Here is a 22,949-nt window from a genome sequence, read left to right as displayed (position 1 = left end):
ATACTACCTCTACTTGTGAATACACATCAAAAATAAATTCATGATACGAAAGACTCGCTGTCGTTAGGCTTGTAAGACTTGTACACTGCGATTTAATGAGAAAATGGTGTCAATTTGGTAGTCATATAAAATAGCAAGAGAACTAGAGAATCGACCCCAGCACCAGGATGAGGAAGATGACCATCTAACAAAAGTAACAGAGAGGCGCAGATAAACCCATATGCATCGGAAACTCAAATGGCTCATGACAATCTCGGTCTTCCCCAGAGGACTATCCAATATGCATCATACCAACGTATGGGATCCCGTAATGATTCCATTTTTCAAATAATATGAAGAAGTCCTGACAGAAACTAACGCATGTCTGAAACGTGCATCGCATAGAAACTCCCGGCACTCTTGCATGTATGCCGGGAGAGGGAGAAAAGTAAGGAGGGGGGGAGGAATTGAAAGAAGAAAGTACCCTTCGGAGATGGTGAATATATCAAATCCTCCATTGCAAAGAAGCCTTTCTCTCTCTAGTCCATGAAGTCGCCGCGCAGGATCTTCTCTTGGAAGAAATCGGGCTTGTTCTGCTTTGGCTGCCTAGGGAGTTCCCGAACTGGTTGCTCCATCGAGGCGATCGACGCGGCCCGCTGGTGCCCGGACTGGCGGGCGGCCGCCTGGGCCGGGGAGATCGGCCCCCCGAGGGACGGGGCACGCTCGGCACGGTGACGGAGTGCCTCGGACCAGTTGAAGCCTTCGCCTGGACGGCGTGATACGTTAGATTTCTCTTCCTGAGGAGAAGCTGAGGGACTTGCAACAGAAGCTCGGGTAGGGCTGGAGACGGAGGCGGAGCCGCTGGCCGCGGAGGCGGTCCGGCGCGCCCCTGCCAGGGATGAACTAGGGGGTATCTACCATTGCCTATGCTTCCGGCCCGGGCCTCACGCAGAGCTTGGGCACCAAAGGAAACCCGCCGAGCAAAGGGTGAGTTGGGGGTCGCACTCGGCGAGCTCCCCTCGGGATCCTCTGTCACTGCCTCCTCGTTATTCGGGATGGATCCCCATGAGCTGGATAAGCTGCCCCGGCGGAATGCCTGGCTGCCGAAGGCTGCCGAGGTTTGGGTGGGCGAACCGCCGGAAAGACCCAGCGTGGTGATGGACAGACGTCGCTGCTGATTGGCATGGGCACTGGAGGCTGGATTCCCCGATGAACTGCTCTGTTTCGAGAAGAGATCGTTGAACGGGAGTCCAGAAGCGATGGAACCACGTCGAGGGCGAGTGGCCGAGTCCGGGACAGTGATGGGCGAAGTGGAGCGGTCGTTAGACATGATGAAGTTGGATATGGACGATGCTCTCGGGGAAATCGAAAGAGCAAGCGATACTATGTAAGTGTGGGCGAGGGAATGGACGGGAGAGAAATATAGTCTCGTGAGGCGGAATCAATGTACTGAGCAGGAGATGAGAAGGCAGATCTCGGACGGACTCGCCGCCCTTCTCATTAAATGGGAATCGAATGGAGGAAAGAGAATCGAGAGAAGTCAGTGTCAAAGGGAAGCAATAATTCAGTCGCTGCGAATCGAGAAGTAGGGGGATGAAAGGAGGGGATGAGGAGATGGGAAAGCAAGAAGAAGAAGAGGGAAGAGGGGGGGGGGGAGAAAGGGCCAGGGGGTCGAGGGAGATTTCGAGAGGAGCAGACGAGGTGGTGCCACCTTAGGCGAACGAAGCAAACGTAGCTCAGTAGCTTGACCAACTCACGGGGAGTAAGCTCGGGGCTAATATCTGGGGTAGCGCCACTCTAGACGGTGGGAAGGGGATGCAATGATCGAATCCGGTTGGCCAAGTGGAGAGTGGTGATGTTGATGATCGCATTGCGCCCGCTGAGTGGCTGCGGAGCCGGTTGACCGTGGGCCGTTTTGGGGTTAAGCAAAGAGGCCAAGTGGGGGGAGGGGGGGGGAAAGGTGATGACTGACGAATGGGTTACTGTACTCTTTTAGGGGTGGGAGATTTGATTGAAAGTGAGGTTGAAGCCGCAGTGATGAAGATGGACTTCGCTTTATATTTTTGACAAGATGGCTAGTGGAAGAGTTTGTGAGTTTGGGCAAGGTAAAGTTCGCGATCATGTGAGAAAGGAGCACGACAAGTCCCGATCACGGGCTGTCGAGTCGAGCATGCCTGCTAGGCTCCAAATGGGTGTTAGACCTTCAATATTCTTCCATGCCCATTTCAGCTGACTACAATAGGATTGCATAGGAGTGCTCTCGGCGGGGGAAATCTATAATATCAGACCCCTGAGGTCATCATGGCGTCGGTCGGAGATCCGGCCCTGCTCGACGCAACCGGTCTTTTGCGATCTATACCACCCCCAGCTCTCGTATACACTCCAAGCCACCCATTAAAAATTACAAAATGTAGACCGAAAGACCCAGGAGATCAATGAACTGGAGCAGATGAATAAAAGCAGCATAGAAAATGAGGGAAGTCGGGGAGAGGGCGGGGCGAAGAGAGACAACAACATCAAATCATAGAGAGGGTATACGAAGAACTTGGGCACAGAATGAAGGAGAAGTGATACATCGCCATACATCATTGAAAGAGAAGGAAGAGAGACACCATCAAAACGTTCAAAAAAAAAAAGAATTTGTTGCCTTGAAACTTGAAAGGGGTACATGGATGGAGCCAACGCGAACACCGTCGAAGACAAGGGCTCGATTGGTTTCCCCCAAGTGGTAAAGACGAAATAGTAAGAAAAGCTGAAATAGACGTACATCATATATTACTCGTTTCCCGTTAATATTTTTTGATCCTCTCTGATCCTCTCGACCAGATCTGGCAGGATCCCCGCCGTTCTTCTGTCATGAAGCCTTTTTTTTCTTCCCTGTTTCGATTCGTCTTCTCTCATGTCGGGTTCGGTTGATTACTGTGAACATCTCCATCCGGCTTGCGACAGAAACCCAAGCTCCGAAATACATCCCGTGAGACTTGAAGGGATGCAGAGAAGGGCACTAGAATCGTCCGAACCCTCCCTGACAGAAGCGGCGAAAGATGAATGAATGCGGACGGTGGCAAGGTGGCAAAATTTCCCGAACCCCCAGGAACTCAGGAACCGAACGCCCATCAATGAGAGAGAGAGATTGAACCCTCAAACTCCATGAAATCCGGGAAGACACTCAGCTAAGGTGAAACAGCGCAATCAGTTTTCGGCCAATCGCCGGCTCGATTTCGGTTCCGTCGCGGGCGATTTTCACTTCGCGGTTCGCATTCCACGGATTGCGCAGGCCTCGCGTGCGGTGAAAAGGCACTCGCTCCGTAGATAGCCATTCGATGCGGAAGGGCTTGCCGAAAGATTGACCCTCCAAGTCAGTCTCCTCAATGGCTCCGTCTGGGTCACTCTTTTCGCTATGGGCGTCGTTATCGTCATCCTCACCTTCCTCGGACTCGACCTCCCAGAATATGGTGCCCCGCGCCGAATCGTCTATGATCCGTCCTTTCGGGGCCGTGGGTGTGGCGGCGGTTGGTATCACTTCTAGTTCCTCCCCGCTCCCCACAAGAGGCTCTGGTCGAGGAGGCATCTCCAGGGCCAGCTCCTCGTCGTCGTTAATAGGGGATAGCATGCGAGCATATCCAAAGTACTCGCCCGATTTATTCGCTGAGAAGATCAGGTAAACATGATCGGTCGTCTGTTATAGGCGAAACGATAATGGTATTAGAGCATGATTGGGTACTCGTTTCTGGAAAAATGGGGGGAGGGGGAAGAGGAAGCAGATCATGGGGAATTCAACCCACACACTTACCTCGAATGCGTGGTTCAGATTGGTTTCGTTGTGCATTTGAGTGGCCCATATTCCACTTTGCTTGCTAAGCTTCAAGTCCTCCACGGTGAGACTTTTGACGATAAAGTAACGGTCCAAGGTACGAGCATCGTTTATTTGATCAACAACGGCGGTAGCCTCGGGTTTCACGGCAGCTTCATCGCTGGGAGGATCTATCATCTCACCCGGACGAGATCGGACTCCCATGCCAGACGCCACCATCCCGGTACCAGTGCTCGGGGCAGTGAAGCCCTTCCGGAGCCGACACACGAGACGAACACCCTGGAACCGGGAGTCGTGAAACCTTGTCAACGCAGCAGCACAAGCAGCAGCAGATTTGTAGTTCACAAACGCACAATTACTCTTCGAGATTAAAAAAACGCTTTCGATGTCGTTGGTTGCATCTTGGGAGAAGTGATCTTTGAGATCCATCACGTTTGCACCGGGCGGAAGATTGCCAACCCATAGGGCATGGCCTGATTGTTTCGGCTTACGTGGAGGGCCACGAGGGGCATTAGGGATATTTGAAGTTGAGAGTAGAGGAGCAGCGGCCGGATCTATGGACAGAAATTGTGATTTGTTAGTAGAAAGACCCTTCACTCACGATACAGCAACCCAAGAGCGAGACGAGGAAGGGAGTATTCTAACCGGAAGCTTGTAACGAATGTGGTGGTAGCTTCATCGGGTTTGAGCCATCCACAATGGTCTTAGATACATCATACTCTGCTTCCAGAACCCTGTTGTCGATTTCCTTTTTGGTGGCAGCCCCAAGATTCACGGCTGGGGGCCCATTAGGCCCCTGCCGGGTTTGTGAGCCAGCTTGTCGCACTTGACTGGTCGAAGGAGGTACACCATGTCCATATGATGCCGTGTAGCTCGGGTGTGGGTGCGGATGATGATAATACCCAGCCCCATATAACGGTGTCTGTCCATGACCCATGATCTGCATTGATTGAGGTGCCATAAATGGTTGGTAGTAGCTGCCAACCTGCTGAGACGCGCCCGGGTGCTGTATAGAATACGGCGGGTAATTCGAAGCATAGGATATTTCATAAGGAACTCCTCCACCTGCACTCTGTCCCGGGTAATGACTTATGGACTGAATCGGATAGACCAGTCCTTGACCATGGGCAGGTGGATATTGATGAACCATATTCTGATTTTCGTACGATTGAGGGTGGGAGGGATGATTTGGCAATGAGTAGGCCATGATGCCCATATTATTCATGGGAGAGGACGGTCCATATCGCGACTGTGGGGGAAGCCCGTGTTCGAGTGATGGGTTCCAGGCGCTGAATGGGAATGTTGACTGACAGTGGCAGTACCTATATTGTCAAGATATACCGTTAGTGGACACTGCTCTATCCGCCTAGATAACATCTGTTCAACTTTTCAAGGCATATGATAAGGCAAAGACTGACCGGACCCTGTTGGTTTTGTCGTCGAAACACTCGACTCTGATACTGGGACACTGTCCCTTGTCCCTCGGGATGAGTTTGTCTTGGCTGGAGGAACATCGCCCATGGGGTTCGGTCGTAGACAAAGTACGAATGGGTAACGAAAAGCGTCGAAGTAGTCACTTCCTGGCAAAAATTAGCCTAGTTCATCGATTGCTTGGATGGCATGTGGATCGAAACAAACCTATCGGGTTGAGATAGACAAGAGCGTGAGACCACTCGGGTCTTTACGGCTCCTCACGGAGATGGAAGTCGCAGACACAGATGGAGGAGGTAGTCACACGATCCGTCGTTATTTGGACGTTGGACGTACTGTATATATTCAAGCTCTGTTCCGAATGGATTCGTAAGCGATGATGCATGGAAAATAAGCACAATTAAAATAGAGACAGGGAAAAGTGTCAAGTCAATGGCGCAGACGTTAATTTGTCTCGCCCCAGGAGATGCACATGCGCAACAGACAACTATTTTTTTTCTTTCATGGAAAAAGGAAACGGAAATGATGGGGAGGAGCCAGTGAAAGTTGGCATAGGACTGAGGCTGAGGACAAAATATGGCTGAGAAGGCAAGAATTAGAAAGACCAACTGAGAGGAGACAGAGCGAAACTGTAGAAATTGAAGAGATTGCTCCATCGTTTGCATCTGTGCTCACATGGGGCACAGAGCAGTAGTCCATGGCGTGGTTCCCGAGATCAAAACCACATAGCGTGATCCCAGAGTGAACATCTCAAATGACAGCCGGATGAACATAAAAGAAGAAAATAGCGGGAGGAAGCATGGCAGCCATGGGGAAACACGACAGTTGGGGAGACGCGACGGTTGGGCCAGACCCTGGTGGGGGCCCATTCGGGGCAATTCTCCAAAGGGTGAGAGGACGAAGGGATTTAGGAGATTAGGGGGAGGCGCCACTAGCGTATGGAACGCTTCACCTGAGCCCAATTGAACGGGCTGGCAATGAGTGTTGACGACGCCCGGGAAAGCCAGCAAAGGTAGGGTTAGACAGACGGGGAACAAGGAAAATGGAAACAGATTCCGCAGATGGCATGATTGGATGGGCCACGAGACGTAGGGCTGGGGAGAAGATAACCGCACAGAATCGACACCGAAAGGACGAATAATTAAAAGCCAAAAAACTGGGGCCTTGGATGAAGCAAAGAAATAACAATAGCACATACCAAGTAGGACTGATGTTGAAGGCAAAGTGACTATAGTCTTGGGCGAGGCGACAGGAAAAGAGACGACCGGATTGACCCTGTGTCACCACAATCAAGTCAGCGAACTGATGAAAGGATACATGGATACCGGTGGGGGAAAGCAACACAGTATAGACCTGGTTGGGTAGGAGGAGCCTTAGGCACAGACAAGGGTGCGCCCCCAAGCAATGCCCAGAAGCAATGGGGAATCGACAGGGCTGCTGCAGAAACAAGGAAGACGAAGAGGCGCCGAACAGGGAGGGGAAAAGGAAGATCGGGGTTTGGCTTTACTTGGATCCAGGAGGGGAATTGAACTTGGGCTACTGCAGGCGGGTAACGCACACTCACCCTTTTTGGGATCTTCGAGCTAAAATAGAATCTCTGAAACGAGGTGCAATGGCCCGACGGGGCCTGGATTGTCCAGATATACCTCCGGGCGGACTGCTGGGGCGGCGATGGTGGTGGAGAGCTCGAGGCCCAGTGAGCGGAGAATCAGAAAATAAAACAAAAACAAAAGGATAAATAAAATAATATGTTGATATTCGATAAGGTCACTGGATCAGTTGGGAAAAGCGGAGGCGGTGGTCCTGCTGACGAACAAGCCACACGCCGTTTGTCTGCCTTAGTATCGAAGAACGAATAAATTTGGATCGATTCTAGATGCACGACAGTGGCGGACTCCAACCGCTGGCACATCCAAGGGAACAGAACAATCGGAACCACCGTGGACTCTGTGAGAGTGTGTGGCTGAAGAATGACACATGTACTCTTTGCATCAACAAATGGAACCTCACTCCAGGGGTGGTGTGGTTGGGTACGAGTGGCTACGGCCCAGACGACGGAGTGAACCGATGCGAGTAGGATCGGAACCAGGAAGGTTCGGGATGTATACTGTACCCTCGGTGGGTCCTTGTTTTTTTTTTTTTTTTTTTTTTTTGCTGCGTGTCACTCAAATGCGTGGGTGGATGTAGTGTCCGTGTGTTTGGTGCGTGCGTGCGCCAGTGGCATAGTGTGCGGACCAAGCTGCCCAGCGTGACTACCGCAACATAAGCTCCAGACTGCTCTGTGGCCTTTTTTTTCAGACCAACAGTGGGTGTGCCACCAAGGCCAATAATCTCGTCTCGGACTCCCGGGGTTGGGGGTCACGGTGCGAAAGTAGTGTTTGCCATCCAGTGGAGTTCCTCCCAAACCCGATGATTCAAAAGGGCAAAAATAACGAGAAATTTCTATGTGACAGAGCGGCTCCGGGGGAGGATGTTGAGACAGTACCGTGCCACACTGGAGGGGTTGAGGCTTAAGCAGTCCCACGGATCTGCTGGGGCAGACGCCCGTCAGTGGGAAGAACGGGGACTCAATGGAGTCCGGGATGGAACCAAGTCAAGCGGCCTCGGAAATCGGAAGCCAATCACGCCGGTATCAGTTGAATGATGAATTGATCCGGTTTGGGAATTCAGCGAGAGCCTGTGGCGATCAGGGAGCAAGTGGAATTTCTAAACCTCCTGGTTGGGGGATCTACTGGACTGCACTAAATGTTCGGATAAAGGGTTCACTAGGCCCCAGGGTAGGACCAAGAATGGCCGCAGTAAAGGTCAAAGTGTTGTGACAGGCAATTGGCCGGGTCGAGGCTTTGTATAAGAAATAGAAATAATTCGCGGGAGACGCAAATGGGCCTTCCCAAGACACTATGGCAGTGATTAGCGCTTCACATGCAGTTTAGTTTGCCACCATCACGGAAGTGGGTTCTGGCATTCAATTATAGACTCGATGAGGGAGGGGGATGGGAACAGAAGGTGGAGAATGTATACATTAGGAAAACAGTATGAAAATAGCAGAGAAAAAAAATAAGGGAATAGAAAAATAAGAGATTGATTACATGGTGTTTTACCTGAGGCGACACCATCTAGACATATCAGCGCCACCCAGGAATTTGTTTCCGGGAAATCTTACTATGGGACCAGTAAAATTGTCGGGCGGAGCCTATCACACGGGCAGAAGGAATTGACTTTTGCATCCGACGGGCGGCGGGTGGACACTCTCGGGTAAGTCCAACACTTTTGGATGGGGAAGAAATTGAGGGACAACTGGGTACACTGGGTATGCTGGGTACACTCCCACTAGGCTCGATCAGAGATCCCACCAATAGAGAACGTGTCCTTCAAATCCCGGACTTTGGCGCCAGGCTCGGGCTGCTACCCGTTTAGGAAGCCGTCGACGTGTGTGGTGTTGGAGACGATCGGAGGTTGGGGTTCCCTCGTTCTCGGCTGCTGGTTATCGAAGCAAGGCCGGTCTGCAGGGAGGTAAAAGAGAGGGAGAAAACCTGGCTACCCACCCCGGATTCTCTTGCAAACCATGCAGATGGCTCATCTGAAGGGCCGTTGTACAACATTTGGGTTCCCGGATATGACCCAAGGCACCAGGTCGATCATACCATACTGTCGGGTACGGCGAGAACCCGCTGCAGGTGCTGTATTTTGACCTCTGTCGTTCTTTTGTCATTGGGCAGCCCCTGTTGACGGCAGAAAGGAAGGCCCTCTTCCCTCATCCCCACTGGGCTAGGGGTTCCGGAGAAAAAGAAGCGAGGAGAATCGGCGACGCTCATTGGAATCCGCCAGACAGATTGTCGTTGGTCAAGCAGCTGGCTTATTAAGGTGCAGGCGAGGTGGTTGTTGGTGAGAGAAGTGGTCAGCTCCACCCGTCGGGATGAAATGCCAGCCAATCACGGGACCGACTCAGCAACGACGCAACAACATCCCATCATCTCCCATTCCAGCCTTTGGATTCCTCATGTCCATACAGCGGTCGACAGGCAACTTCAATTCTCGCTCTGGTCGAAGGGCAGTGACATGCATGGTTCTTTTTTTTTTTTGGCCACGAAGCCACTCTCATATATAGTTCATTATTCATCGGACAAGTGAATTCCAGTCAGATCCGCCGTCTTTTCTGAATCTATACGCCTGGCGCCTCTAGCAGGACTGTACATACGTACTATATAACCCGGTACAAATGGTACGATCCTCAGTCACGGAAAGATGGGACAGGGCTATGTTTCTCTACCACTAATCGGAGCTCTGAATAGCCCTCACATCTCGTGCAGAAGAGTGGAATCTCGTTAAATTCCTCTTCCCAGAAACTTCCCCGTAGTCAGGTGACTTGCCCTCTCCGAGGGGGTCTTAAGCGCAAATCCGAAGTCCTCGCAAGCATACAAATTCCATTCTCCACAGTACACAACAGAGCAAAACGCAGTGCTGAAGAGAAGAGTGTGGCTTCTCATATCTCGCATGTTGCCACCTATCATACTCCGCAAAGCGCTGGCCTCCCCTGTTGTACTTCGAGGCGCCTGCGAGGTGGTATCTGATATTCGAATCCCAACATTGGAGCTCTCCCGCACTCTACTCTAGTGACCCAGACCCAACCATGATGCCTGATTCGAACCAGCCGACCCCATTCATGGCTGCATCGAGTTGCATCGAATAGCGTATCCCCCAAGAGTGTACAGCTGCGGCGTTGGCGCCCAATGTTCCTGGCCCTTTCCTAAACTATACCGCCGTGACCTCAGTATCCTGGTGTATCCAACGCCACCGCGTATGACCGCAGCTACGAACAGCGGTCAATTGACCGAGAAACCTTCCAAATCAACAGCTCGGCTGATTCCCCCATCTTCGAGAACCATCGCTCCTGTCGCAAGGATCGGCGCCACCCGGACACCTCAGGCGCCACATGGAGCCCCGTGACGTCATGGCTTACTGTACATCGGCACCCCTCTCCACGTTCCTGGATCACCACCCAGCCATCGGCCGCTGTCCTCATCCAACCAACGTTCATCGCGCATGCTCGATACCTAAACTAAAGGATAGAAATGTGAGCTCCGAAATGAGCCCCTCCGGTTGTGCCCCATGTCGATGGTTCCTTGGCGCCACTGATGGTATTCTGATGCACCGCTCGGCGTCTGATATAGTAATGAGTTAAGCGGCGTCAGTCAGAAATCTGCCCTCGGGCCATTCACCCGTCTCCCGGGACCAAATTTAACGTACCCCTCCCTCATTTGAGCATCTCTATCGCCTGTGGGGAGGGGCAACGCCCTCTCGTCTCCGCTCCCCCGTTCTGGTGGTCTGCGTCTGAGTAGATCCCATTCCCAATCAGAGACGTTGAATGGAGAGGATCAGCCTAATGTCGACGTAGACTCCTGATGGGGCAATGGTACCATCCCCTATCCTGCGCCAAAGGGTGGGCACAGCCCCGTTCCTGGAATTAGACCGATATGCGATGGGCTCACAGTCTGATTGTACGGTGATCAGATGGCACCTGAACGGCTCACTGGTCGATCTCTGGACACGATAGTGGTGGCAGTGAGCCACAAAAGGCGGACCGGGTCAGATTAGTCTCTTCCAGACTAGGCATGAGCTGTTGCATGGATCGACAAGGCACCTGTTGGAAATGTGAAAATCCCTTTTCCGACAGTACTCTAGATACCTTCCATCTTTCACATTTGCCTCACCTTCTCCGGGAATTGATCCTCCGCAGCTGCTATGGGCTTCCGATCGTCTAACTTCTTATCATAGCCACCACCAGGATCCACAGCCTCCTCCAAGGAAGCCAGAAATGACCGTGGAACTGGCGCAAACCTGCTCCTGGTTTGAGGGTCCTTAGCCTTTACATTCCCAGCATGTCGCATGTCTCGGCCACTTTTGCATGCCACGGCCCCACGCCTTACTCTCTTTATTGCGTAGGTGGATATCATGGACTTCAGTAATAAAGTCGGTGAAGATCACAACAGGAAGATCAACCATTGCCACTGTTAGGCAACAAAATACCCCTCTGATCATTCAATGTTTTCGGTAAGCCCGGAGAGCCCACTGAAGTGGCTGGCTATCACCAGGACACTTGAAAGGCTTGCCAAATTGAGTACTTCCATCGGCCAACATGTGAAAATATACGTTGAGTTGGGTTCCAATACCGAATAATTCATGATGGAAAACAGAGCAGATACCTCCGGACCGGCATCTCTTTTATGAAAAACAGACCTGAATTCTCCCCCATTAGGCCAAGCTAACGACCCTGCGATATGGTACTGTCTAGACGTAGAACTACGCAGAAGCTGAGTTTCTTGTATGCTGCGAATACTTCCTCCCTTCTGATAGCAGTATTAATTCCCGAGAAAAAGACCTAAATGAACCTCAATACACCCATAACCCTGCCAGGCTACGTGCCCTACTTGGGATAAAAACGGGTATCAATCTGACCCAGTTAGGAAAACCTAGAGAAATTCATGCTAGGTATTGGTACAAGAGATGGGTTAGGTCCCAAACCAATGGTCTCGTCCGAGGGCAGAAAGTAAACGGAAAAAAAATGGACAGAAGGGGGGGATGGTGTGGGGGATTGGAGAGAATGGCAGAACAAATGCACTTGTGAGGCATCATGCCTCACCAAGGTGGATGAAACGCAAGAAAGGCTCAAGTTTGACGCCTGCAGAGGTCAAGGGAATAGCGAAGTATTCAGGTTCAGACAACCAAAGGGCACCAGAAGAGAAGTAAAGCCAAAAAGCGAGATCAAAAAATAAGATGAAATGGAGGACAAGGGGAATAAAAAGGAGGGGGAAGAAAATCAGCCGCCGAAGATCTCAATAACACGTCTCAACGGACCTAAAGCCATACACAGGTGAAAAGTCATCAGAGGTAGAATGTTCATATGAATCTCATTAAGAAGGGATATAATTAGGATTAGACAGAGGTAGAGCAGGGTAGCCGTACTGCTACCCTGCTGTACCGGATGACGGAGGAAGATTATCGGTCGATTCCAAGGGAGGCCACCTTGCCTGCGAATCGAGCACCGGCGCTGCCCCGTTTGGACAACTTCTCCTTCTCCTTAGAATCCAAAGAGCTCGCGGCTTGGGACGAGGCGGGATCTTTGCCCGCCGCACGGATGGTGGGGAGAGAACCAAGGGTGTCACTGGCACTCGACTTCCCCGAGAGGGGCCCCGGGGCCGGAGCGCTAAATGCAGATGATCGGGTGGTGCGTTGGCTGAGATACAGCTGAGCAGCCGGTGAGAGGGGGATGGAGGGTGGTTGTGGGGGGATCTCCGTGCCGTTCTGAACCAGCAGCTCGGCGATGGGGAAAGGAATCGCCTTCACGTTGGAGCGGGCGGAAAGAGTTGTAGGTGTGGACCCAGGCGATGCAGGGTCGGCGGCCGCGAGGGCCAGGAACACCGCGTGGGTGTTGCGGGAACGGTCCGGGACGTTCACGTTGGCACGTAGGGCAATGCCGTAAAGCACACCTTGGATATCATTCTTTTTGATGGATGCCAGGAGGGTCTCGTCTGGGGTTGCAAAACGCGAGCGTGGGGATGGCAGGCCCTCGACATATGTGTGGTCGACATACTTGGCCGTAATAAACTTCAACCGCTGCTCTCGTGTGGAGCTGGCAATTGGCTTGACCGACTGGTCCAATGTTGCCTCCCAGATCATGTTACTGACACGGTTGCCGATCTGCAAAAGAATCTCGACGATGTCGTTTGAGAACGAATGGACATCCAGTGTGAGTGAGCGAATCTTGGAGATATGTGTTCCCAACGAGCGGTGGATGCCGCTGCACTCAATACACAGCACGATGCCCAAATTGATAGAAACCCATTCGACCTTGGAAGAGGATCCACAATCGGCACACCAATTATTGCCCTCATCAGCATCGCGTACCACCTGAAGCAAACGGGACGGGTTCTCTTCATAGCCGTTACTGTCACTGCGGACATAGCTTGGTCGGGCCCCAACAGTCGTTCGGCGATTGACACCACTGCTGCTGGAGCTGCTTGAATAAGAGTGATGGCCAGAGACCGATGAGCTCTTCCCGGTCAACACCGACCCGATGTCTCGCCCACTAGAGGACTCGTTCTTAGACGCAGAGGGAGGCGCAGGAGGCATGCCTCGACCTTCCACTGCGCTCTGAAGAGCATTGTTGATAGATCGAATCCAGGTCGCCATGTCTTCCTCGGAAGTGGCTTGGTAAATACGCTTGTACTGGGGGGTGATGACTTCGAAACAGAACCGACGCTCCGCATTTCTGGCTTCCCGAACCGACGCCATTCGAAGGTCAATCGGTTCCATATGGAGATCCAGCTTTTGTTTCCAATTACTATATTCCGAAAGCTTTCCTTGGTCAAGGACGATCCAAAACCTGCAACCCAACTCATGTCAGTACCGGGAAAAATAGTCGTGACAGGGAAATAAATGTGATTGGACTTACTTGTGCCATGCTTGCTTGTTGATTCCTTTTGGATCAATGTGGGAACCTGGACGAGACAAAGCCCATAAAAGACCTTCTTTTCGTTGCTGGCTTGCAGTCCGATCGGACCCAGTGGTGTCTCGCTCCTCGAGGTCTCGAATACCCTTGAAGCGGTTTTGACTCGGGGTAGTGGAAGAGCTGGCCCCAGCGGTGGGCGCAGTCGATCCGGTAGATGATGCAACATACCCTGCGTTTGCCTGAGAAGAAACCGAAGAACTGTTGCTGATCACACCACGAAGTTGCGAGCCTGTACTATCGGCCCGGCCCAATTCCGTTTCATTGGCGGTGCCCCCGTTGGGAGCCACGCTGGGTGTAGATGCAACACTCGGGGCGCCAGCCACGATATCGGGCTCCAAGTACGGGTTGCTATTCTTTTCCAGAGCCCGGCGCTTCTCTTCGCGCTCAGTCCTCTTAAACTGGAACTCCTTGTCGGCTTGGGTCACTTCATGGACAAGGGCATTTAGCTGGGGCACCATCTCCTCCACCTTTCTAGCAGTCGACAAGAATCCCTTCGCTTGGAATTCTGCAAACTTGGTCAGATGAGATAGAACTTCTTGTTCTTTGCGACCACCATGAAGGTCCTGCATGAAGGATGAATAATCGAAGCGCTTGAGCTCAAAGTTTCGGCGTTTGGCTTGGTATTTAGAATCGCTCTCCGCACGCTTCTTCTCCTTCAACGAGTCTTGCCGCTGGCCTAAATATCGACTGACATAGGCGTAATAATCACGACTTTCTTCGTCGAAATCCTTCTTCTTGGCTTCCGCCTGCTTGATGTCATTGTGGTAGAGTCTCGTGAGGGGATCTATCACAAGCCTCTGCAGCTGGACCGTGTTGAGCTGCTCATAGCTTTGGATCTGCCGGGCAGTCTTCTCAAAGTAGTGATCCAGCGCGGGTTGAATTGCATTGGCATTGGAGGTGGATGCATCGTTCAACGACCCTAGGAAGGCCTCCATGGCTTCGTTGCAAGCCACTTGTGCTTGCTGGGCGGCCTCGGCCTTTTTGAGGACCTTTTTAATTTTTGAACGCATGTTGCCGGTCTTTTGTTCCAGTGCCTTCATTGTAGCACGGAATAGCGGGCCATCTTCCACCACGCTCATATCGTCTCCTGGTCGAGAGTGCGGTAGGTCAACCTTCACGGGCGGTGGGGGAGGGGGTGCGCTCGGGGGAGGGGGCAACCCATCTGCCGATTCCGGCGGGGTGGTTGTAGGGAGGTTCGGGTTGGAGACACCATCGCTGTCGCTAAAGTGGGAGATGGCCGACTGGGTGGAGGGAACGCGACTACGAGGGGGAGGGACAGGTAACTCGAGATTGGGCGAAGACATTTGCGGGCTGGGCAGCAAACGGACAGTGCTTTGGACCCAGAAGGAAAAATGGGCAAGGGTATTCAAGCGATTAGTTTTCTGGTCATAATCCAAGAGGCTGCAGCTGTTCCGCCAGCCGCCACCTTTGTCTTCGGTTGCTTTGGGGGGCTTCCATGTCCACGACCAGTCGAAGGACACCGAAGGCGAGCCGTCGGTCGAGAAATTTCCGATAAGCTGGACGTTGGAATTATTTTGCAAATTCGGGTTGGCGTGGAATTCTCGTGTGATAAGAGTATCGAGCTCCTTCGAGTTGGACGCGTGGGCGAACGTAAGCCCGGTGAGGACGGTGTCGGCGACCTCGGGCAGCGATGTCGCAACGCCATTGACAGTGGACCCAGCAACATTGCCGGTCGGGGTTTGGCGAAGGATGAAGGTAAAATTGAAGATCAGCTCGTCGTCATTCGACAGGCGAAGCAAGAACGTCGGCACTGACGCGGTGGAAGGGACGTCGGGATCCTGCGTTGTTGATTCTCCACGGTTAGTCCGCTGACCACGGCAGCTTGGGGGAGAGGTTCGGTGGGACAGGGTGACCCATGGGCGATTTGGGGTGATACCTGAATATATCCGATCGGCGTCTCGTCGTTTGCATCTCGTTTCGCGATGTACCGAGCGGCCGGGAACGCGTTGGGCGAGAGGGTCAGCAGGCGGCGCCGGGAGTTGCTTATGGTGACAGATGCGATGGAGACTGGAGCGCTATCAGTGTCCGACACAGATGGGGTTAGAGGCAGCGGGGACCTACAGCGATTCTGGTCCTTGAGAAACAAGTTCCCTGCATCGTCGAGACGACTGGCGACATTACCCATGATGGAGGAACAGGCACCAAAGAAATCAGGTCACGGCGCGAGAAGGAGTCAAGGCAAGCACCGAGCCAATCGGCCATCGACGGGGTGCGCAGCAGTCGGATGGCCTGTGGAAGGAAGTTGGCGAACGAGCTGAGGAATCCGTCATTCGTGAGTGAAAAGCTGAGCCTGAGTTTTGAGAGGGGGAGTGGAGTCGAGAAGCTTGGGATCGTGGATGTGAAGGAGGGGGTGGATTCTGGCTCGGGGGAACAGTGGAGTGCTGCGCCCCCTCCGAAGATCGTGATTTTGCCGGATCGGATCTGATTCAGGATCTCTTGAGCATCTGGAGCTTCTAATCTCTCTCTTCTTCCTCTTTTCTTTTCTCTTTCTATCTTCCCCTCCCTCCTTCCTTCTCTTTCTCTCTCTCTCTTTTGGGTCTCGTCCGATTTTCTCGGCCCTGCTTTGTACGAGAGAGGGGGTTTCCACGGCCGCTTTGTTTCAGCCTCCGACAGCGACGTCCCTCGACAAGCGCCCAACCAAATACCGCCTTCAAAAAAGTACAAGCGCATGGAGAAAGCCGCCTCGATAAGAATTCATTCAGACAAGACCGAAAAGACATGACATTTGTATCCCAAACTTCGGGATCCAGGCAGTGGGATTAATAGAACTATAGAAACGCGGTATCGAGTCTACTATGCAATCCTCCCTTCCCGAGCAACCGAACACGGTAATCAGATCGTAAAACAGCATTTCGGGACCATGAAACATGAAACGTGGACTTCGTGAAACCCTCAGTACCGGACCGAGGGGGCATTAGATAGACGGGGAATCACAGGATCAAACAACACATCAGAGCGTAACAGAAACCAACAGGCCAAAAGAGAATAGCCGGAATCGCGAAATATTTATAGGAGACCGAGATATGAGAACAGAAAGAGCAAACAAGGCAAACCCCACAGATGAAGGTCATACTTGGAGCGCCATCTAGGTGGTTGGGTTGGCCGCTGAAGGCACCGCCGGCGCTTGACGAATCTCCCCCGTCGAGGAGGCTCGTTCGCGCCCGACGATATAGCGATGCTTCGGCCGATCTGCATGTCCATCGGCTTCGACCCATTTCAGCATCTGGCCCTTCATATCGCGCATCTCGTGCACCCGCCGGGACAGATCTCCCCGTTGCTTGGAGGGTTCCCCACTTCGCTGGTTGAGTTCTTCCTCATCCGAACTCGAGATGGAGAATGAGGACACGCTGCTCTGCTGGAGAAAGGTGATGAGATGGCCCTGTTCCTTCTTGAACTCGCGTTGCTCCGCTTTCATCTGCCCCATGCGCTCGGCATCCCCGGTGCAATCCAGCGTAGAGATATGGAGGCCCGGCAAGTTGGAGATTAGGAATGCCTTCAGGACAGGGAGCTTTTTGTTATTGGGCCGATACGTTCCACTGTCGTTGTCGATAAAGAGCTCGTAGTCAGTCGGCTCGGTGGAGGGCTCCGTCGACACCTCCTTCCTCCTTTCATCCTCTTCATCCTCCTCGACGGGGAAGTCGGTGGACGGGCGAGAGATAGGCGACTGAGAGCGCGAGCGGTGTCGATGGTGGTGCCGGCGACGGCGCACGAAGAATTCACCCGAGTACGCAATGTAGCTAGACACATCGCTGTGCATTGTGTGCTTGCTCAGGAGGTCGATCCCAAATTCCTTACCCGTTTCTGTAAACCGAAGCTGACCATCCAGCATCAACACATAAGTGAAGATCCGACCTCCCTGGCCATAATGAGTGAATTCCAGGAATTTCTGCGTAAATTCCCGGCAGGGCTCGGGGAACACGCCATGCAGAGTCGAGCGGTCGAAGTTATAGATCCGCTGATGTTGATGGTGAAGGGCTTTGTGAAGGATTCGGCCTCTCAAACTTTGTGCTTGGAACATACCCGCAACGAACGGTTTGAATTCCACATAACGATGGTAGAGATCGGAGGGAACGGGCCCTCGGAGTTGCATCTGAATCGCTTGGAAACTGGTCAAGTTAGCATACTCTTACCGCCAGAAATGCCCTAGATAAGCCCATCTCCTTGATCTCCCTCTCTCTCCGGATAACAGATAATAAATCATTAAACATAGAAATGGAAGAAATGGAAGGATGCAGCTATACACGCCAGGAAATAGTGGAAGGGCTTACTTGTATCGGCTGATGGCCTTCCCACTACCATCCTGGACCTGAACCTGATCTTTTGTTCCGGTCAGTCGCCCGATCAACGGAGAGAAGTGTTTGAACCAGTGATTTGGACCGAGGGTATACATCTGGCCCCCATCAGTGCCGGGGGTTCGGCCCAAGCACTCGGCGCTTATGGTGATAAACGACTCCTTATGATGACCGGTCGCGAAGGCGGAGACATTGGTAAAGACATAGACCCGCTTGCTGCCGAAGCGCTTCTTCACCTTAAACGATTGCTCTTTGATGCCCGGCCAATCCTCCGACATTGACGGTACATCCAGAAAGGCGATGCCCAGCTTATCATCATGGTCGGCGGGGTCCTCATCATACACGTAGGCCTTGAGGTGAAAGCCCGAGGCAGGGACATTGGCGACAATCCATTCGCAATTCCACACGGGGTTCATGTCTTTGCGCACAGTGGGAGTCCGGAAGGTGATATCGGGATCCTGTTTATGACGCCGAGGGAGGTTGACGTCCAAATGCGCGAAAACATACGGATCCGAAGAAAAACTGCCAAAATCCGCGACGGGCAAGTCTTTGCCCCGGTGAAAAGTGAACTTGATGGTGTATCCGGGCGGCGCAGGGGGAATCGGGGTGGCATCGAACCCTCCGGCAGGTTGCGCACCGTCTTTCATGCTGAGTCGGTGCTGCAGTTTGTCGACCTTTTCCACCAGCTTGGGGCCATACTGGTCAACCTTCTGGGTGGCCATGGCTACTGATGGTTCGTAGGCGGGAGGGGGGGTTTGTGGGGGGGGGAAGGGCAGCGATCAGGTTATGAGTAATGATAAATGGAATAAATTCGAGGACGGAGGCGGGGGAGCATAATAATAATCCGATAAGAATGCGATAACCGGGCCCGAGACCACGAGGACCACGAGCACCACAAGAACCACGCGAGGGGAGGTGACGAGAGGTTTGCGAGTGAAAGGGTTTGGTGGGGACAGTTGAGGCAAGCCAAGCTTTTCAGCCTTACTGGGCTGCGCAGGCAACAGCGTTTGACCGATGCAAGCCAAAGGAAGAGAACCCGATACTATAATGTTGCCAAGTTCACAAGGGGATCTGGGCGATGACCTCATGTGGCCGTCGTTCCTGGTTCCCCCACCACACGTTGCAATCATTCAATCCCGCCCCGACGCTAGGACACCGGAAACACTCGAGGACCTGCAATGGGTCTCTAATGACATGGGGCAGACTATAGCTCAGTATGGAGACGGATGATGAAATGAAAGGGAACCAGAGAGATTGGGCTAACTGTCGCCTAAAATACACACAGCGGAAAATATACGAGCTTCAGAAGAAATGGACTGAATCAAAAGCCGATCAACTGTATCAACACCGGGAAATACCCTCTGGAGGAATGTGATAAAAAGAAACAAAAACAGAGAGAGCAAGGTTCGTGGACTTCATAAGGTTGCGCAGAAAACAGAAGAGGCCGCCTATGAAGAAGGGAATGTTCTAGTACCGTCGGGTTTACATCGAGATCATCGTGAGACACGCAAGCGATCAAACCAATCCAAGGGAATGAGATATGGGTGGCCAGTCAAGACCGGTTACGATCCCCGGAACAGGAACTGCATATCCTCGGGGGTCAGCTTCTCCAGAGCCTTGTCTTGGTCCTTGTTAATAGTGCCGCGGATCAGATTGGCTTTCTTCTCTTGAAGCTGGACGATCCGAGACTCAACAGAATCTTCGATGGTAAGACGGGTGATCACACAGGGCCGCTGCTGGCCAATGCGATGGCTGCGATCTGCACTCTGCCATTCCGCTGCGGGGTTCCACCATCTGCAGTTTGGAAAAGTCAGTAAACGGATGGGATGAGACAATCGATATACAGAGGGCAAAAGACCCCAGAAACCCGCGAAAAAAAGGCAAACAAGTTCCCACTTACGGATCGATAATAAAGACTCGAGAGGCTTCCGTCAGATTGAGTGCCACTCCACCGGCTTTCAAGGACACCAAAAACACCTCCACGTCCGCATTGTTCATGAAGTGTTCAATGGATTTCTGTCGCTGAGCGGGTGTCATCGTTCCGTCCAGCATAACCGTGTTGAAACCAGCATGCCGAAGACGCCACTCCACCAACTGCAACATCGAAGTAAATTGGGAAAAGATGATCGATTTGGGTGTGTGGGTCTTGCTGCGTTGCTGGTACAGTTCGTAGAGAAGGGTTTCAATCTTCGTTGAGGAAGTCCAATCCTCCATGAGGATGCGGTTGATGATCGAGTTTTTCTTCACAGACTCTTCCGATTGCTCGATGGTCGGCTGCTCCAGGTCGATCGACAGCGGAATGTGGCACTGCGGGCAGTCCACCGTGGTTTCATCCTCAAATGACTGAATATAGTCCTTGGCACACTTCCGACAGAACTCGTGCCGGCAGCGGGACCGAATAGCATCTTCGGCAGGTTCGTCGCAAACGCGGCAGACAAGAATATTGAAGCCAGGCTGCACATGCTTCTTCAAAATTAGATCGGGGTGGTTCGCCACTTGCCGCATCTGCATGATCAACCCGAAGATGTTGGCATAATTATTCAACATGACACCTCGGCTGACATAGGTATCAAACTGGCGTGTCGAGTTGGTCATGATACTGCGAGAGAAATCATGCTCAATCTCCCCAAAGAACTCATTGTGAATGGTGATGCGTTTCGGCGGAAGTTCCATAGAAGATGTGTGTTCTTCCTTCATTCGTCGAAGCATGATATGATCTGTAATCAAACGAAGCTTGGCAAGGCCTTCTTTGCGTTCTTGTTGAGTTCTACCCTCCGTGATCGGGTTGAGAATTTCCTTGTTGAAGATCGAAATGTGGTTGAAGCCAGTATGGCCACAGCAGGTGCAGCGGCCATGCTTGTCCGAAGTCCATTGAAGCTGTTCACAGTCACACTGCTTGCAGAAATAGCAGGCAAATGGGCGAACTTGCAGAAATCGCAAAAGAGAGAAGAATTCACCAATCCGATTTTGGACAGGGGTGCCAGACAGACACCACTTGTAGGACGCTTTCAAGGCAAAACAAGCCTTGGCTACACCCGTAGTACGTTGCTAGACAGGTCAGCGTCATATAACCCACTGAGAGCTTCAGAGATAAAACCAAGAACCCTCCGCATACCTTAATGCTATGTGCTTCATCGAGAATCAGTCGATGGTAGTCAATTGAATGAATCACACCTTCACAAAGTTAGCAACTATTGGTCAACTGAAATAGATATCAACAGAAAGCTCACTGTCTTCTTTCACGGTTCCGCCGCTACGACTCCAGCCTTTCTCCTGCTTCCGGTGAATTGACTCCAAGCTCGAGTCTATATGCCCAATTAGCTCCATATCCAGGACAAGGACACAGCGGTGCAAAAGACATACATGAGATCATGATCACATCGTACTTCCGGAGATCCGCCGGTGTCAGCTTTTTAACTTTCGAGTCTGAATTGTGATAAACAAGAACTTTCAATTTCCCATTGGTGTATTCCTGTTAATTTATATGGTCAGTACCTTGGATGATAGGAAAAAAAAACGAGTAGCGGAATCCAACCTTGATTTCAGATACCCATTGCATCAGAGCAACAGGCGGTACGAGAACCAGTGTTGGTTCGGGCTGAGGAAAGTCAGACATTATGAGGGAAACAGCCTGGATTGTCTTTCCCATTCCCATTTCATCGCCAAGAAGACCGCCTCGATATTCAGTCTTCTCTTGTTCCATCATCCAACTCAAACCTTCCAATTGAAAGGGTTTTAGTTTACGGGTGATTGAATCGGGTTGCCTGGCCGCCTTGGGGGTGATGATTGGTGTCGCCTTCAGAGTCTCCCACATGGAAGTGATGGTTGGATGCTTCTTCTCCAGCTTTTTTCGGTCCGCTTGCATCTAATGAATGGTTAGCCAAAGCCTGGGGATAGAAGTTATTAGAACACAGAAGTCTTACACGGCGAGCTTTGCGTTGTTCATCCCATGTCGGCGGTAAGTCTTCGTGCTCATGATGAGCCGCCTGGTCTTGTTCATACATCTCTATGAAGTGATCGTAATCTGCCGGATTCAATTGCTCAGCAGCTCCTCGGTATCTACGGTATGCATTCCCTGGAGCGTCAGAATCGTCATCTGAATCATACATATCCTCCAAATCCGAAAGAGCTGAGGAAAGATAGGTCTCGTCGGTCTCGCTTCCTGACCAGTCCTCGAGGAGGGCGTTCGTGAGAATCTCGCGCGATAAACGAGAACCTGATCGCTGGGTTTTGGGTTTCTTGGAAACAGGTTGCTCGTACTCCTCCATCTGAAGGGCATGAGCTAGGGCTGCATCAGTGGCTTCGCGGTCCGCTTCATCCGTAGAAATGGCCGCAGCAGATCTCTTTGTTCCCCGTAGAGACTTTCTTCGGGGCTGGTTGTTCAAATGGAGATTCTGAGCACGCGCCGAGGCATTGACTCGTGTCCGAGGGAGTTTAATGTCGGACTCCGCGGCAGCTTCGACACTGGTTGCCGGTGTATTGCAGCCCGTGGTTCCTTCGGTAGATTGGATGCCCAGAGAGCGACTCGGGGAGTCGCTTGATGATCCATCTTCCTTTAACGGTATCACGACTGCTAGTTTTCCTGACGCAGTGCTCTTGCCTTCCGCGAGAGCAAGCTTATTGGTATCCAGGTCGTCTTCACCTTCGGAATCTTGGATGACGGGGACGCCCCGTGTTCTGGAATTCGTCGACCCACTCTTTGGCAAGGATCTGGCGCGACGGAGGGGTGAAGAATCTCGCAGTGACATGCCACTGAATGATGCGTCATCTTCGGAATCGGGAACGACAGAGCGGCGAATTCTCTGTGATCTCCTCATTGTGGCAGCAGGCGAGTGTAGAAGGCTATGGAGAGCGTCTCCACGGCGGGTATCGAGGCAACTGGGTAGAAGGGAGAACGGTCAAA

At 52.2% G+C, this 22,949-nt stretch overlaps 5 protein-coding genes across 5 annotated transcripts; all 5 read right to left on the bottom strand.

Annotated features, from left to right (window-relative positions):
• Nucleotides 1-518: 518 nt before the first annotated feature.
• On the bottom strand, nt 519-1,309 carry N7462_011564 (uncharacterized protein; the record flags this gene model as incomplete). The annotated part of the gene is made up of 2 exons (XM_057083278.1): nt 519-745; nt 898-1,309. The coding sequence occupies 2 exons, from the start codon at nt 1,307-1,309 to the stop codon at nt 519-521; spliced, it is 639 nt and encodes a 212-aa protein (XP_056928017.1).
• Nucleotides 1,310-3,148: 1,839 nt separating this feature from the next.
• On the bottom strand, nt 3,149-5,114 carry N7462_011563 (putative YT521-B-like splicing factor; the record flags this gene model as incomplete). Its single annotated transcript, XM_057083277.1, has 3 exons — nt 3,149-3,658; nt 3,773-4,347; nt 4,439-5,114. Coding segments are annotated over 3 exons (1,761 nt in total), but the record flags the coding sequence as incomplete, so codon positions are not given.
• Nucleotides 5,115-12,220: 7,106 nt separating this feature from the next.
• On the bottom strand, nt 12,221-15,879 carry N7462_011562 (putative ARF GTPase activator (Csx2); the record flags this gene model as incomplete). Its single annotated transcript, XM_057083276.1, has 4 exons — nt 12,221-13,607; nt 13,677-15,532; nt 15,631-15,761; nt 15,816-15,879. The coding sequence occupies 4 exons, from the start codon at nt 15,877-15,879 to the stop codon at nt 12,221-12,223; spliced, it is 3,438 nt and encodes a 1,145-aa protein (XP_056928015.1).
• A 960-nt stretch (nt 15,880-16,839) lies between these two features.
• Nucleotides 16,840-18,768, bottom strand: N7462_011561 (C2 domain protein; the record flags this gene model as incomplete). The annotated part of the gene is made up of 2 exons (XM_057083275.1): nt 16,840-17,860; nt 18,023-18,768. The coding sequence occupies 2 exons, from the start codon at nt 18,766-18,768 to the stop codon at nt 16,840-16,842; spliced, it is 1,767 nt and encodes a 588-aa protein (XP_056928014.1).
• Nucleotides 18,769-19,608: 840 nt separating this feature from the next.
• N7462_011560 (DNA repair protein RAD16) lies at nt 19,609-22,863 on the bottom strand (the record flags this gene model as incomplete). The annotated part of the gene is made up of 7 exons (XM_057083274.1): nt 19,609-19,840; nt 19,947-21,094; nt 21,162-21,220; nt 21,277-21,351; nt 21,410-21,518; nt 21,582-21,911; nt 21,970-22,863. The coding sequence occupies 7 exons, from the start codon at nt 22,861-22,863 to the stop codon at nt 19,609-19,611; spliced, it is 2,847 nt and encodes a 948-aa protein (XP_056928013.1).
• Nucleotides 22,864-22,949: the final 86 nt, after the last annotated feature.

Source organism: Penicillium macrosclerotiorum (assembly GCF_028827735.1).
Source record: "Penicillium macrosclerotiorum strain IBT 26536 chromosome Unknown utg000012l_segment0_segment0, whole genome shotgun sequence".
NCBI lineage: Eukaryota > Fungi > Ascomycota > Eurotiomycetes > Eurotiales > Aspergillaceae > Penicillium > Penicillium macrosclerotiorum.
This window is presented reverse-complemented; position numbering and strand designations above follow the sequence as displayed.